Raw genomic sequence first — 14,245 nt, 5'->3', positions numbered from 1 at the left:
ATGATGAATTCAGGCAATGTCATCCTCATGACATCCCGAGTCATTAGATTCGAGGAGAGGACACGCATCTTTGTGATTCATAACTTTCGTTCATGAAGGTCACAACTCCCCCCGCTGAGGTACAGGGCAGGAGCGAGCTGAGGTTCGCGATGGCGCCTCCCAGGCTAAGTTTGGATGCCTGTGGCAAGGGACTTTATTTGGACCCAACTTTCCTTGTCTCTTTGACATCAACTTCAGAGGTAAAGGATTCAAAGTAAAAAGGATTGGTTTAGCACACAGGTTTATGGTTTGCTTATTTACTTTCTTAGCAGTTATCAGGTTAAGCTTGCAAGGGAATGAAAATGTTTATTACTGAATATCTTCAGAACGGGAGACCAGCTGTGGTATTGTCACTTACCTTTGTTAGCAGCACCGTTGTCCTTCCGGAAGGCAGACGGTGGCACGGGAAGCACGGCGTCTGCTGATTTATGTGACTGAAACTGTAGGAATCGTGTCAGGTGTGATGACCTCTCCCTGTAGTCCTACATGGACTAGAAAGTGAATGCTTTAAGTGTGAAGAAGCACCATTAAATGTGTCTTTAAGAAGTTACACAAAAGGAGTAAAACTTGTCAAGTCAGCTAAGAGCTTCTCTTGAAGGTCAGAGGGGGAGATGGGACCAATTATGAGGACATAAGTCCTGACCACTTTCCTTACCCTAGACAAAGACGTATTCAGTTGCTTCTTCCCTCTTTCCTCAAACCTCAGCAAATTCATCCTAGCAACTTTGAAGAGAGGCACACAAGTCTATAGTTGACATTTAGAGGGATCCCAGGTTGGAAGCATGCGTTCAGAAAGAGTTCTATAGATCGCTGAAGGTAACACAGGAAAGGGCTGAGCATTTAGAGAAGGGTTCTTTGGAGCTCATTTGCTGGGTCAGAGTTGTTAAAAGCTCAGTGCTCAGAGGGGATCGGTGCAAACAGCGATTTGGCCCTTTTCTCTCTATTGGGAGTAACAGGACCGTTTTGATTACTGGAATGTAAGAAGCATGTCACTCTAAATAAATCACCCGAGAGGCCCCAAGTGGCACTCTGTACACAGTCTTGGAGTCACAGGTAAATAGCTAAGCTTCAGCAGGAAGGACTAGGGCATAGTCTGTCTTGGGATTTGTATCCGGGCTGGTCTGGTCCCTGCCTTGGTCTGTCCCTAATGCTTAGGGTTTCTCTCTTTTTTTTTTTTTTTTAAGTTTATTTATTTATTTTGAGAGAGACAGAGACAGCACAAATGGGGGAGTGTCAGAGAGAGAGAGAGAGAGAGGGAGAGTGTGAATGAATGAATGAACCCCAAGCAGGCTTTGTGCTGCCAGCAAAGAGTTGAGTGTGGGGCTTGAACTCACAAAACTGCAAGAAGTCAGACGCTTAACCGACTGAGCCACCCACGTGCCCTGATGGCTTAGGCTTTTCTGGTGCCAGACAGCACAGTCCCAGGAGCTGCCTCTGGGGATACTTAGTAGGGAGAAACTGAAGACGGGAAGGGTTAGCCTTTTTTCTTGCAACTATTCCTAAGGGAGGAAACTGGGGAGACTTATATATTAGGCACTTTTGTCTAGAGCCTGTTAGCTCGTGGAGAAAAAGTTTTGAGCACGGAAAAAAAAATTAATATATTTTAGTGTATTATTGTATCATTATTGGCTGATTTTTGTAAGCCCATGTCTTAAAAAAAACGTGATTCCTTGTTGTTTGTAAATAATTTAGATGATTAAAATGGATTGTTTAAAACAATTTTTTAGATTATAGTTTTACTTTTTCAGGGACATTTGATGTCATTAACTCCTATCGAAAGTACACTTTCTCAGAAAGTCATTGTCTTGTACTGTCCATGTTGTGAATTTTGGGTGTTTATTTGTAGGGAGGAGCCCGGCACGTGCGAAGAGATTCAGATCAGAGTTTTAAAGTCATGCAGTTAAGTCGGCAGGTGGTCGGGCTGTTTAGTTGAATTGTTTTGGACGCCCTGATCCTTAAAGGGGAGGGAGAAGTAGGGTGGAAGCGGCACAGAAGAAAGGGAAGGCCCGTTTATTTTCACGCTCCGGCACAGGAAGGCCACTCAGGTGGGGGAAATTCCCCTAGAGCAGGCTCATGCCAGTCAGGGTGGCCTGTCTGGCTGTGGCCCCGCAGTGGAGTTGGGGCCGAGCTGCCAAAGTAAGGGTTGAAGGCAGAACTCACCTTTGGTCACAACAGCCCTTGAAAGTAGCCTGAAGCTGCAGCGTGGACCTCCCCCCAGCACCCCAGGCACAGGCCAGGAATTGGCTTCTTCCGTAGCTCCCTTAGTGGACACCTACGTCGGGGATCTGTGGAGGACAGGAGCCAGAGGGGAAGCGGGGCCCGCTGAGTGGCACTTCAGCGCATGCGTGGGGCAGGAGCCTGAATAAAGGCCCGCCGTCCTGTCCTTTCTGCCCCAGGACCCAGGTGGGTCCTGAGGGAGAGTGGGCCGTGGGGGCCTGATGGGTCTGGAAGGGAAGCCCGGTTCCTTCGATTCACAGAACTTCGGGTGTAGGCAAGGTCCCTTCTGTCTCCACGGAAAGAGTTGGTGACACGTGACCAACCCAGCCTTCGTTCTGGAGCGGTTACAGGAGTTTGCTCCTTGTGCACAGAGCAGGCGGTCTGCTCAGACCCACTGGTGTTAGGCAATACTAAGGAAGGCCCTGTGCTCTTGCATCGGGATACCTATTAGGCCAGAACGAAACAGGCCAGAGGCTACCAGGAGGTGGAAACATGAAGGAAGAGTGAGGTCCTTGACTCCTCCCCACACCGCCAGCTGGAGTCAACCCTGCTTACAATTTGCTGAACACGCCTGCGCTTCGGGAGTGCTTTCCGGACGGCAGCCTCACCTCTGAAAACCATAGGGGAGCCTTCCCGTGCTCTGGGGGGACCCACGCAGACAGTCGGCTGAGGGCGGGGGTGGGGGGGGCTCAGGCTGCTGACACTTAGCGGAGGAGCTCCGCGGTGGGTGCTGGCGGTGGGGTGAGCTGTCCGGCTGCACCACCTAGTGGTGGGAGGGGGAAGTGCGCCCCTGAACTGGCTTGGAAGGCACTTAGCGGGGACGCTCTTGGTGCCGCTTAAGTCAGGCCAGCTGCCCACCCCCGCGGGCATCGGCCACAGAAGGAAGGACGAGAGGACAAGGTCTAGGGCCCAGCTTTGTGAGCACCCAGAGGATCCAAAGAGACTTTTGCATTTTGCCCCTTCGGCATTTTAACCACAATTCTTTAAAAAAAAAATCCCTTTTTCTCCAGAGGGTATTTTAAGGGCCACTTGTGGGAATTTCCGCCCCTCTCTGCATGAAAAGCTGTGAGAATGCTCATAGGTTAAATCACATACTCCTTAGATGAAACGGGGAATAGCCTGGCGCAATGGGAAAAAACAGGCTTTTAATTATTTTAATTTTGCAGGATCCAAAAATAAGTTGTACAGAAACCAGAAAAAGATCTTGTGTGGCTTAAAAATCTCTGTGATAGAAACCTCCTGGTGCCTGTAGGCCCGGGTCTGTGACAGGGTCCTGGAGGTCTCTGTTGAGCTGCAGGGACAGATGAGGGGCTATGTTGAAGAAATGCTCAAGAGGCAGCCTTCTGGGGGCCCATGTTAAGCCTGGAGCTAAGGGCTTAAAAAATACCACCCTGTAACACCATTTAGCTTAAAAGCACTTTTATTTTTTTTAAGAGGGGAGGAATTGCACTGCCGTATCAGAAACTGTTGTTGATTCCCCACCCTCCAGAGGAAAACGCTTCTTAGAGCCACGTGAACCCTGGACACAGTATTTATATTAATGATGAAACAGAGGGCACACAAAAGATTTATGGAGCTTTTCCCACAGGAACTCATGAAACTTCTTTTTTTCCCAGAAAAAATCATGGGCAGAGTTATATAAAGAAGTGACAGAAAGAAGTCTCTAAAGCATTTTCCTATGCCCTGACATTTTAAGTCTTTTAGGAGGAATTCGAAAGCATTGCTTTTTGCCCCTTCTTTCTTTTCTTTCTTTTTTTTTTTAATGGGCAAGCAGCTGACAGGCAGACATGTCCGCCTCCTTCCCTTCCCCCAAAGGTGATTATTCCTTGAACAAAAAGTAACAGTCATTAGGAACTAGTAAAAAGGTAAAAACAAAACCAAAGCAAAACCAAGAAAAGGTGCTGATGCTCTTAGGATTTAGCTCAAGCCATGCCTTTAAGCTGGATAGACAATGGTTTCTGTTTTCTGTGGGTCTGGTTTTTCTTGGATAGAAAAGGCTGGCCCGTGGGCACCGCTGTTGACGTGATGGCAGCTACTGGAACTGTAGGGGCAGGTGGGAGAGAGAACATGGGCGTGTGCGTTGGTTAATGAGTTTATAGAAATTGCGAAGCAGATCCGAACTGTGTGACAGCAACTTCACACGCTGTGTGTTCAAATTAAGAAAAGGAAAACATTGGAGGCATTTTGTTCACTTTACGTAGGTTTGGCCTCTTCCCATGGAAAGTGGGGAAGAGCATACGGAAGCTTTCAGTGCATCACAAAGGCAGAGTCCTCTTTTTCCAGGATCTGGAGATGTGTTTGTAATTTTGATTTTTAAGCTATTCATGTTGGCAAAAAGAAAGAAAATCTCCGGTGCGTGGCATGGCCAGGCTTCTCTGTCCTCAGAAATCCCCTTTGAAACAGCCTTGCCCTGGTGTGTTTTTGGTGACTCCTTAGAAACCTGCAGGTGCAGGTATAGTTTTTGGCATCCGTGTGGGCTCACGTGAGGGCTCTTTTAAGGACTGGGTGCCATGATGGCCCTTAGAGGGGAAGTTCCTGTTCTCCCCAGCACATTACCAGGTATGGGGGGAAGGACAGCACCACTCGGATTGACTGAAATGCACGGGTCACTGTGTACAGATCACATCATACGGGTGGGAGACCGGCAGAGTCTTGGTCATGCTTCATGTCCCCGCCAGAGTGACCCTTTGCTCTCACAATTAGAGCAGGCGGCCACGGGGAGAGCAGTGGGCTTTCCCGCCCGTCCCCGGGCGGCCCAGACAGTCCACCGAGCAGCCATCACCCAGGTCTGCGTAATCCTCAGTGCTGTCTCAAGGCCACGCAGGGAGGAAGCCCCAGCTCACCGGAGACCGTGGGCCCCATCACTAGCTGCAGCGGCGAGATCCCGAGCGCCCAGTTTCGCCGTCAGTCCTCGCCACCCTTTTCCCCTCCGAAGGAGCACAGCCCGTCAGACCGTTTACCCAGTGCACCTGCTCTAGGCAGAAAGCACAGCACGGACGGGTCAGAGAGCACGTGAGCAGGATAGCTCTTGCCCTCGGAAAGCCCTTCCGTGCCCCGACCTGCGGCTGGCCAAGGGGGTGTGCCTGCACGAGGCATGTTTGCAGAAAAACGAATGTGTACGCTGGCCCCCTGCGTGTAGTTCACCAGCGTAGACGATCTTGAATAACAAGGATTAACTCAGTTTAAAGGTCCCCTTTGATAGATTAGGATTTTGTAGCCGTGTCAGAACCTGGCAGAGAAGGAACAGATGTGAATAACGAAGGATTAGGGGACGCTCGAGGGAAGCCCTTGTCGGTGTGAATACTCTAACCCACGTGGTGCTGTCCCCGAGCAAGGCTGTGCGGCCCTGCAGCCCAGACCGAAGAGGAGGAAAAGGATTTAAGCAGGAAGTCGGAGTGTTAAATCCAAGCAACCCTGTCCTCGGAAGCCCCGGGTGAGCAGCAGGAGGTGCACACACAGCTGCTGGGGCAGGGCTCCGGTGTCCCGTGGGGACCAGGGGACTCCAGGAGGGAGCCCTCCCCCTGAGCCCCTGCCCCTGCCGGCGAGAAGGCATCCTGTGCCTCTTTCTTGGAGGAATTGCTCTCCCGCAGGCAGGGCTTTGGGAATCAGCCTGTGGCTGCTCCGTGGGGAGCACCAGAGGCCTCGGGCGACTCACCGTCTCTGTGTTGTGTCCCAAGGAAGGGAAACGCTGCAGCAGCCCGGCAGGCAGTGGTGACACGCGGAGAGCGGGGCCAGGCGTCCCAGTGGTATTTCGGAGGGGCCGAACCTCTGGCTTGGCACTTTTGATTCCTTCCTGTTGATCTTCCTATCCGTTGCTTCTGGGAAATGATGACTTCTGAATTTTAGCAGCCTTTTCCTGTCCCCAAACCCATCTGTGTCAGATGGGTTTTGCTTCTGCTGATGCCACCATGTCTCTAAAATGTCCATCCTGCACCACGTGTCGCAAGGGAAGATCCAGTACGTGGTGGGGGGAGAGGAGCGAACCTTTGGGACCTTTTGATTCGATAATCTCCCGGATTTAAATGGGGTCCACTCCTAATTAAAGCCAGCCTTGCTTTTGATTTTTTTTTTTTTTTAAGGTGATCTCTCTTTCCACTGTTGCGTCTTCTTCGTTACCTCTCCTTCCTGCGTTTTTCTTTCCTCCCTCCCTCCCAAATAACCCCTCACGCCTGTTATTTGGGATGCTTCTCTCAGGCTTTTTATTGCTTTGGTTGCTAGATCTTATTGTGGCCAGAGAATCGTGATTGTTTGGTTGCCTTTTCTTCATAGCTTCTTCCATTTTTGTTTTGTTGGCCGTGATTTTCCAGTTACCCTGCCCGGTTCCTAAGCCGTCACATTTATCGGTTGAGAAAGATTCATAAAGGCTGTTTTCACGTGTGTTTTTGCCCCTTCCTGCTCTGCCCGGTGCTGCCCGTGGTTAAGGGTTGGCTCTGGTGGCCGGAGTGCCGGCTGCCTCTCCAGGGGCCGCGGGCGCCTGCCTCGACCCAGAGAGATGAGTCGGACCATCATAATCGGGGCACAGCAGTCTTACGTTGTGCCTCTAGTCCCTGCCAATGTTTTTGTGCTCTGGCCTTGTCCTGCCTGCCTTCAGTTTGCCTGTCTCCGACAGTTTTTGTTTCCTCTGGTTCTGGGCTTTTTTTTGTTTTGTTTTGTTTTTTATTTTTTTGTTTTTTAAGACCCAGTCAGCTGCGTGTGGATCTGTAGGTTTGGGGCACCAATCTCTTCTGTTTTGTTTTCCTTTTTGTCAAACCCAAGGGAAAACTTGCCAGAATGAGCTAGAAGATTCTGGTTCGCGGCCTTTTGAATCTTTGGAGTGCTCATGGCCTCTGAGAACCAAATGCGTTCCCCCTCCCCCAGGAGGTCTCTGGGGGCTGAGCTGCTAGAGGGGTGTCGGGACGGGCAGGGTGGGGGGTCGTCCCAGTACCGCATTGTGCCATTGTGCATGCTATCCAGAGCAGCATCTTTTTTTTTTCCTTTTCCTTTTTTTTTTCTTTTTTTTTTTTTGCATTTGAGTTATGAACGAGGGTGACCTCTACAATCATGATGTCTCCCATAGACTAGATCACTCATTACTTCCCACTCGCCAGCTTTCTGATGCATGTTCCTAATGCTTCTGTGATTTACTTTGCCCCAAATCATAGTCTTCAGCTGCCTTAACAACAGCCCCTTAGCACTTTAAAAGGAAATACATTGAGGACAACTTCTCTTTCATTAGAGATCAGACATCCTAGAGACGGCAAGAAAGCGGCCCGGGGGACGGGGGCCGCACGCACTGGTGTGTGTCAGACCGCACCTGATCCTGGAGCTAAAGACAGCCCTGGGCTCTGGGAGTCTTGCCAGCTTGTTGTTGGGGCAGCTGACATCCCATCTCCCACCCTGCGGACCACACATAGACAGTAGTGGAGCCAGCTCCCCCGAGCCCCTTTCCGTGTACACAGGAAAGGGAGCCATGTGGGCCTTGCCCCATTTCTGGGTGGCAAGGCCCCTCCCCATCCCCACGCCTCTCCCCTCTCCTTGGCAGAACTTGGCACCTGTTTGCCAGTAAAAAGAAGTGTGAAACACCACAAGAAGGAAGCCGATTCTGACCCCTGAGGAGGGAAACCAGATTACCCCCAAGGGCTCATTAGCTCTTCAAACTGGATCCACTACTGGCCAAAGAACGCTGATGGGGAACCCTGTCTGGATTGGGTCGGAAGCTGCAATTTGATGCTCTGCAAACCAGTGCTCAAAAGTGTGGTTATTTTTGAAAGACCACCTTCGATCCAGAACATGTGATTACACCTTCCTTGCCCAGATCCGGTTAACAAGGTAGCTCATCGCTTCTTCTGTCCCTTGAGGGCCATGCTGGGATTTTAACTTTCTCATGGGTTTACTTGGATGCGAGGAATATGTTCTGTTCCCCCCTCCCCCAATTTAGCACACCACCCTGGGAAGTGCATGTCACAGACCAACTCCACCTTCACCTTCACCACATGTCGTATCCTGCATCCTTCAGATGAGCTCACGCGGGTCACGCCAAGGTAAGGGACCCCGGCCCCGGGGTGGGTAAGGATGGGGTGAGGTCGGGGCGCTTCCTGCAAGACTTACTGCCAAGAAAAGCCGAAGTAGAGAGGCTCATTCAGAACCAACTTGGGCCAGCTGAGGCGTCTCGTAGCACCTGCTGTTTGGGGTCCCATCTTCCCTCTTGAGTTGAGGCCCTTTTTGAGTCGGATCCAGCACAGAGAGACGTGGACCCAGGCTCTAGGTGCCTTTTTAGCTGGCCGCGTCCCTCCCTAACCAGCCGAAATTGACGCTTCCACAGTCAGCAAAGCCACGTCCGTTGGGATTTTGTCCCAAAGTCTGTCAGTAGAGCATGGGGTTCCTTCACAGAGTGGAGGCCGCGTGCCTCTGGAATAGACTGCAGGAACCATGTGCCACAGCCACAGTGTAACGACTGAAGGGATAAGACTCGAAGACCCAGCCGTGTGCCCCGCATGGCCCATTTTCCTTCGGTGCCTTCCAGAAGCGATAGAGATTGACACTGTCTGGCAGGAGGACTTGTATGGCCTGGGGTGGTCTGCTTGGCTTGGTTTCAGGCCTTCCACAGCTTCTAGTGAAAGAGAAGACGGTCTCCCTCCACGGGGTGAGGTGACCCCCTCAGCCCTTTTCTGTATGGTGCAGTCGAGCAAGGCCCGGGGGCGAATGCAGGTGAAGCAGGAAGGGAGGGAGGCGAGCAGGGCCAGCTCGGAGGGAGCCGCCGCCCCAGGGAACACCTTAAACTATGAATAATTCTCCGCAGGTCATGTGAGGAGGACGACGAAGCGGCCCTATGCCCCGTCGAGCTGAGAGGAGATGTAGGGCAGAGAATGAGCCCACGGGCGAGGCAGGGGGTGAGCACACCGCCAGCGGTGCCTGCCCCCGGCAGGGCCACCTGGAAGGAGCTGTGTGTGCACGCGTGGCCGCCACTAACCCAGGACTTAGGCGTGGATGTGTCTCTGTGGTTGTGCCTGGCTAACGTGGCCTTGACAGTGGATGCCCCTAACCCCTCTAAACGCTCAGTTGAGCCGAGTGCCGGCACTAATATGGGCCTAACCGAAGTTCTCAGCAGAAAGGGAATCCACATCTGAGCTTGTCTTCTCGGACTCCCTTCCTGCCTCTGGAGAAGCCGGCGTCCCCACCCGTAGCCCGATGTTGGAAGAGCTCTAGATTTTTTTACCACGTTCTGGGGCTTCTCCCGGGAGAGGCTGGTGCCTGGTGATCTTCTGTCTAAGCTGTAGGACTCAAAACAGCACTCCTGTCCCCATCTCGGGGTCCACGGAGCCTCATCAGGGACAGAAAAGTCTTGGGCGTTCACTAGCAAGAGAAGGCTTTTTGCCTGGGTTTGGAAGAATGGCAGCTTGAGACCAAATGAAAGATCTTCCTCAGAATGGCCTTGTAAACAAGATTTTAAGTCCCCCATGGTTTTGCCCCCTACTGCTTGTAGACCAGTTTTGTAGAATTCCACTTGTGCTTTTTGGAGAATCCGTTTCTTAACCTTAGGAATCTGCTGTGGCTTCTAATCTCGTGTTTCTGAGTGCTCCCGACCCGCCAGCATCCCGAACCCTGAGCTTGCGTAAGATGGGCCTGTTCTGGGTTTCTCACCCTGTGCTGACCAGCCAGCGGCAAGGTCACCCCAGTGTGCAGCCAAACGAGGCCTTAGCTCGAACGTGCTTGTGAACCCTCACTCCCCCAGCAGAAGGCCCCTGCTCAGGTCATTCCTGGGACCTGCTCCAGAGCGAGGCCCCTCCCTGCCCATACCCCTACTTGGTGTCTTGCCCAAGGTATCTGGCCTGCCTTCCGCCAGGCTGGGGAGAGGGCTCTGTTCCCCCAGCTCCTGGGGCCCACCCAGATGCCCTGCTCCAAGGGGTATCTGTAGCCCCTGCCATGGCCCTGGGGAGGGACCAGGGCAGGTCTCCTAAGACTCTAAGGAGGGGTGTGCTGCCCTGCCCTTAGGGGTTTAGCCGGCAACTGTGAAGGACCTCCATGCCTTTGTGGCCTGGCCCCATCCCTGCACCAGCTGTTGAGAGGGTCTTTCCTGATTTTTAAGCAGACAGCAATGTCTTTCCCCCTGCAGCCCCTGTTATACTGCGCTGGCCTCACTCCCTTTACTGCTGGACTCCAGCTTCTGGAACATAGTGGGTCCTCAGCCAGCATGACACAAGTGGATGGAGAAATCTTGCTGCTTTCCTTTGGTGACACAGGTGTCGCACCTCCCGTGAGCCTTTTTCTAGATAGCTCCATAGATGCAGGCCTGATAGTACGTGACACGGCTGCCTCTGACCCCATAACTCCGCTCACGGAGGTGGAATCGGCAACCACGGGAGGAGGACCAAGGGGGAAGCACGGTGCAGGGAAGGGCGCCATAGTGGAAGTCAGGAGGCCGGGGAGTGCTGCTGCTGTGATGCACACCCCTCAGCCTGTCTCCCCCTCACCCACGGGCTCTCCACCTGCTGGGGCCATTCCTGGGGGTAAGCTCTCAGATCCCGAGTCCCGGTTAACTTCTTGCCTCGGGAGTAGTCAGTAGGAAGGAACACCGGAACTTGAGTAATGGGGTAGGGAAAGAAAGCCTCTCTGCTGAAGGGCTCCCCCACCCCCCATCTTTGGGGTCACCCAGACTTGGGCTCGAATCCTGGGTCTTCCACTCAGTAGCTGAGCGTGACACTGAATCAGCCACCTAACCTCTGAGACTGAGTTTCGTCACCTGCCAAGGGGACAGTTGTCCCCACCCTCCGGGGCTGAGACAAGGGACTCATGTGCAGCTTGTTAACTTTAAACCATGCCCCCACGCAAGGGAATCCAAGGCCCCCGGGGGCGGGAGGGAGGAACAGACGTAGAAAGAGGCATCTGGGGAGCCTGGGCGGGTCCTCCCTGCACTCCTGCAGGAGACTGGCCACGAACCTTTTCGTGGGGGCTCGTGGGCATTTTCTGATGAATGACCTCTTGTCCTTTCTTATCAGCCTTAACTCGGCTCCAACTCCAGCTTGTGGCGGCACCAGCCACTTGAAGTCCACGCCGGTGGCCACCCCGTGCACTCCACGGAGACTGAGCCTGGCCGAGTCCTTCACTAACACCCGCGAGTCCACGACCACCATGAGCACGTCTCTGGGGCTGGTGTGGCTGCTGAAGGAGCGGGGCATCTCCGCGGCCGTATATGACCCGCAGAGCTGGGACAGGGCCGGCCGGGGCTCCCTCCTGCACTCCTACACCCCCAGGATGGCGGTGATCCCCTCCACCCCACCCAACTCGCCTCTGCAGACACCCACGTCTTCCCCGCCCTCCTTTGAGTTCAAGTGCACGAGCCCTCCCTACGACAACTTCCTGGCTTCCAAGCCGGCCAGCTCCATCCTGAGGGAGGTGAGGGAGAAGAAGAACGTCCGGAGCAGCGAGAGCCAGACAGACGTGTCCGTCTCCAACCTCAACCTCGTGGACAAAGTCAGGAGGTTTGGCGTGGCCAAAGTGGTGAACTCAGGGCGAGCCCACGTCCCCACCTTGACTGAGGATCAGGGACCTCTCCTCTGTGGGCCCCCGGGCCCAGCCCAGGCCCTGGTCCCCGGGGGCCTGGTCCCCGAGGGCCTGCCTCTCGGATGCCCCACGGTCACGAGTGCCATCGGCGGGCTGCAGCTCAACAGCGGCATCCGGCGGAACCGCAGCTTCCCCACCATGGTGGGGTCCAGCATGCAGATGAAAGCCCCCGTGACTCTCACCTCGGGCATCTTGATGGGTGCTAAGCTCCCCAAACAAACTAGCTTCCGGTGAGGACGGGAGGGGGGGCCCTTCCCCTGGAGGAGACCCGTCTTTGCTCCTGCCTCCCTCTCTCCCCCACTGCACTGCGCGTTCTCCTTCTCTCCCCCTCCGCCCCTCCCCTCTTGAGCTAGACAAATCAACCTCGTGCCTAATGGGGGAAGAGTGGAGACTTTGTACAGTGTGTACATAGGACCTGGAGACTTGTATCCGCCCTGCCCTTCCTCCCTATCCCACGGGAAGGGCCCTGGCCGTCACTGCTGTCACCGGGACTTTGTGGGGCAGGCGGGCGGCCCTTTCTCCTCCTCTCCTTTGAGAAGCACTGAAACCCCCCCAGTCGTTCTTATCCCATGGATAGGAAACCAGTGAATCTGTGGCTCCCAGCGCTGTGCATCGCGAGCCGGCACGGGGCACCGCGCCTCTGCCGGCCGGTGTCTCTGGGCGCCTCCCCTCGCTCGCCCCGGAAGCGCGGCAGGAGCCCCGGGCTGCGGCCCCACGCAGCTGATGTAGCTTTCAGGAGCGCAGGGCCGTTCTTTCTTTCAGGGGCGGCCCGGCTTCCTCGAGACCTTCACGCCTCTGCTTCAACGGAGAGTCGCTTCTTTTTTTTGAGGTGGGACTTTTTCTTTCCATGCCTTCGACCTCAGTCGCCCTTCGCTGTCCCGTAATCATTCGTCAGGCCGGAGGTCTGACCTGGAAGAATGTATCCACGCTCCCGTCGCCCCTTGCGGCAGCCCCCGTGTGTTCTGCGTGAGGGTTCGGTTGTCTGTTTTTTTTTTTTATAGGCAGGGAAGTAATGGTCCTAGATGGCGCGTCACAGTCCGTGTCCCGTGGTTCCAGGACACCGTACGGTTTTCCTCGTACCGAACCGCTGATGAGCGAGCGGCGGGGCTTGGGGACCCCGTGTCCCAGCCCCGTTAAGACCAGCCCCGAGATGACACGTTTAACAATGCGATTAAAAGGAAAGCGGGTGGGGGAGGAGGCTGGGAGTGGAATCTGGCAGCAGTGAAAGTCAAAGGAACCCCAGCCACCCGTACGTAATAGGAAACCAGTTCACGGGAGAAAGGGGGCTGTGGCAGTCGGCTGGTTCCAGCCCTTCCTGGGACGCCCGAGACTGGTCCGCGTGTCTTCACGGATGTGGTCTTCACGCAGGCATTCGGCGCCCACACCCTGGGCCCTCGCGTCTCGGGCCAGAGTGCTTATTACCACAAGGTATCTTCTCCCTCTCCCGCGAAGGGCTGTGTCTAGGAAAAGATAGGTGCTCGTGGGAAGAACCGTGCGTGAACAAGGGAGCCTGGGCCTGTGGGTGGCGCTGATGAAGTGCGGACCTTTTATTTATTGGTGCGTGCTGTGTTTTAAACATGCGCTCTCCTTTCCGGTTCCGGCGTGGCTGTGGCATTCCAGGCCAAGCAGGTAACTTATTTATTCTAACCTGGGGACTGCGCCGTCCCTCAGGGTTCCGTGGTCCTTGGGTCCAGCCATCTGCGGAAGGGTAACATCCCGTGCAGACGAAGGTGTCACGTTGCCGTCCCCTGTTCTCCGCCCCCTCCCCCAATGTGTCCAGTTGAGTGAGTGGAAACCCACGCCCGCTGAAGCGTCTTTGAGAAAGTCTCAAAGGAGCAACCGTCAGCCCTCCGATTTTAGAGTATTTATTCTCAGAACACGAAGGTGTGGGTTGTTTCGGTTGTATGCGTGCACTCACTGCAAGGAGATATTTTTATTTGAATGTATTTTAAAGCAGTAGGTAGAACCACAAAGGAGTATGAAAACCACGAATTGAATGGACCACTTTGTGTATTCAGAGAGGAGCCACCCAGCACCACAAAGGAAATACCAGTGTAAAAAATCGGCAATTCGGAGGTCGCAGTACCTAGTATAGTTCATGATCGACCTTGTGCAACCACTACCAAAAAAGCGTGTTGTAATGCATCGAAAAACAATACCATTTCCTTCTCTAATGAATATCAATAAAATAAGTTCAAATGATGGAAACCACACTCGGATTCTGACTTGTATTCCATTTTTCACCGAGGAGATCTCTTTATGGGACGCCTAAAGCTGTTCAGCTCTTTGGGACGAGTAAATGAAAGCCGGATACTGTCCATACTGTTACAGCCACCCTTTCACACAATATTACACCTTAGACAACTTTCCAGTTGGAACCTCGAGAGCTTCCAGGGAATTCCCTACATTATACCGTGTTGACGTACGCACGATGAACACGTTCATACTC

General features: G+C 53.6%; 1 protein-coding gene across 11 annotated transcripts in view; it reads left to right on the top strand.

Annotated features, from left to right (window-relative positions):
* TRAK1 (trafficking kinesin protein 1) overlaps nucleotides 1-14,009 on the top strand; it is a 193,604-nt gene extending 179,595 nt beyond the window's left edge. For 10 of the 11 annotated variants that reach the window (XM_043595655.1, XM_043595656.1, XM_043595657.1 and 7 more), the window contains 2 exons: nucleotides 8,174-8,276; nucleotides 11,232-14,009. In XM_043595655.1, coding sequence (XP_043451590.1) covers nucleotides 8,174-8,276; nucleotides 11,232-12,030 — 902 coding nt within the window. In that variant the 3' untranslated portion in view covers nucleotides 12,031-14,009. Of the gene's footprint in view, nucleotides 1-8,173; nucleotides 8,277-9,034; nucleotides 9,126-11,231 lie in introns of all 11 variants that reach the window. The other variant, XM_043595661.1, reaches the window with a different exon arrangement.
* Nucleotides 14,010-14,245: the final 236 nt, after the last annotated feature.

The sequence above is a fragment of the Prionailurus bengalensis genome, chromosome C2 (assembly GCF_016509475.1).
Source record: "Prionailurus bengalensis isolate Pbe53 chromosome C2, Fcat_Pben_1.1_paternal_pri, whole genome shotgun sequence".
Taxonomy (NCBI): domain Eukaryota; kingdom Metazoa; phylum Chordata; class Mammalia; order Carnivora; family Felidae; genus Prionailurus; species Prionailurus bengalensis.
Note: the sequence above shows the minus strand (reverse complement) of the source record. Positions and strands in the feature narration are given on the sequence as shown.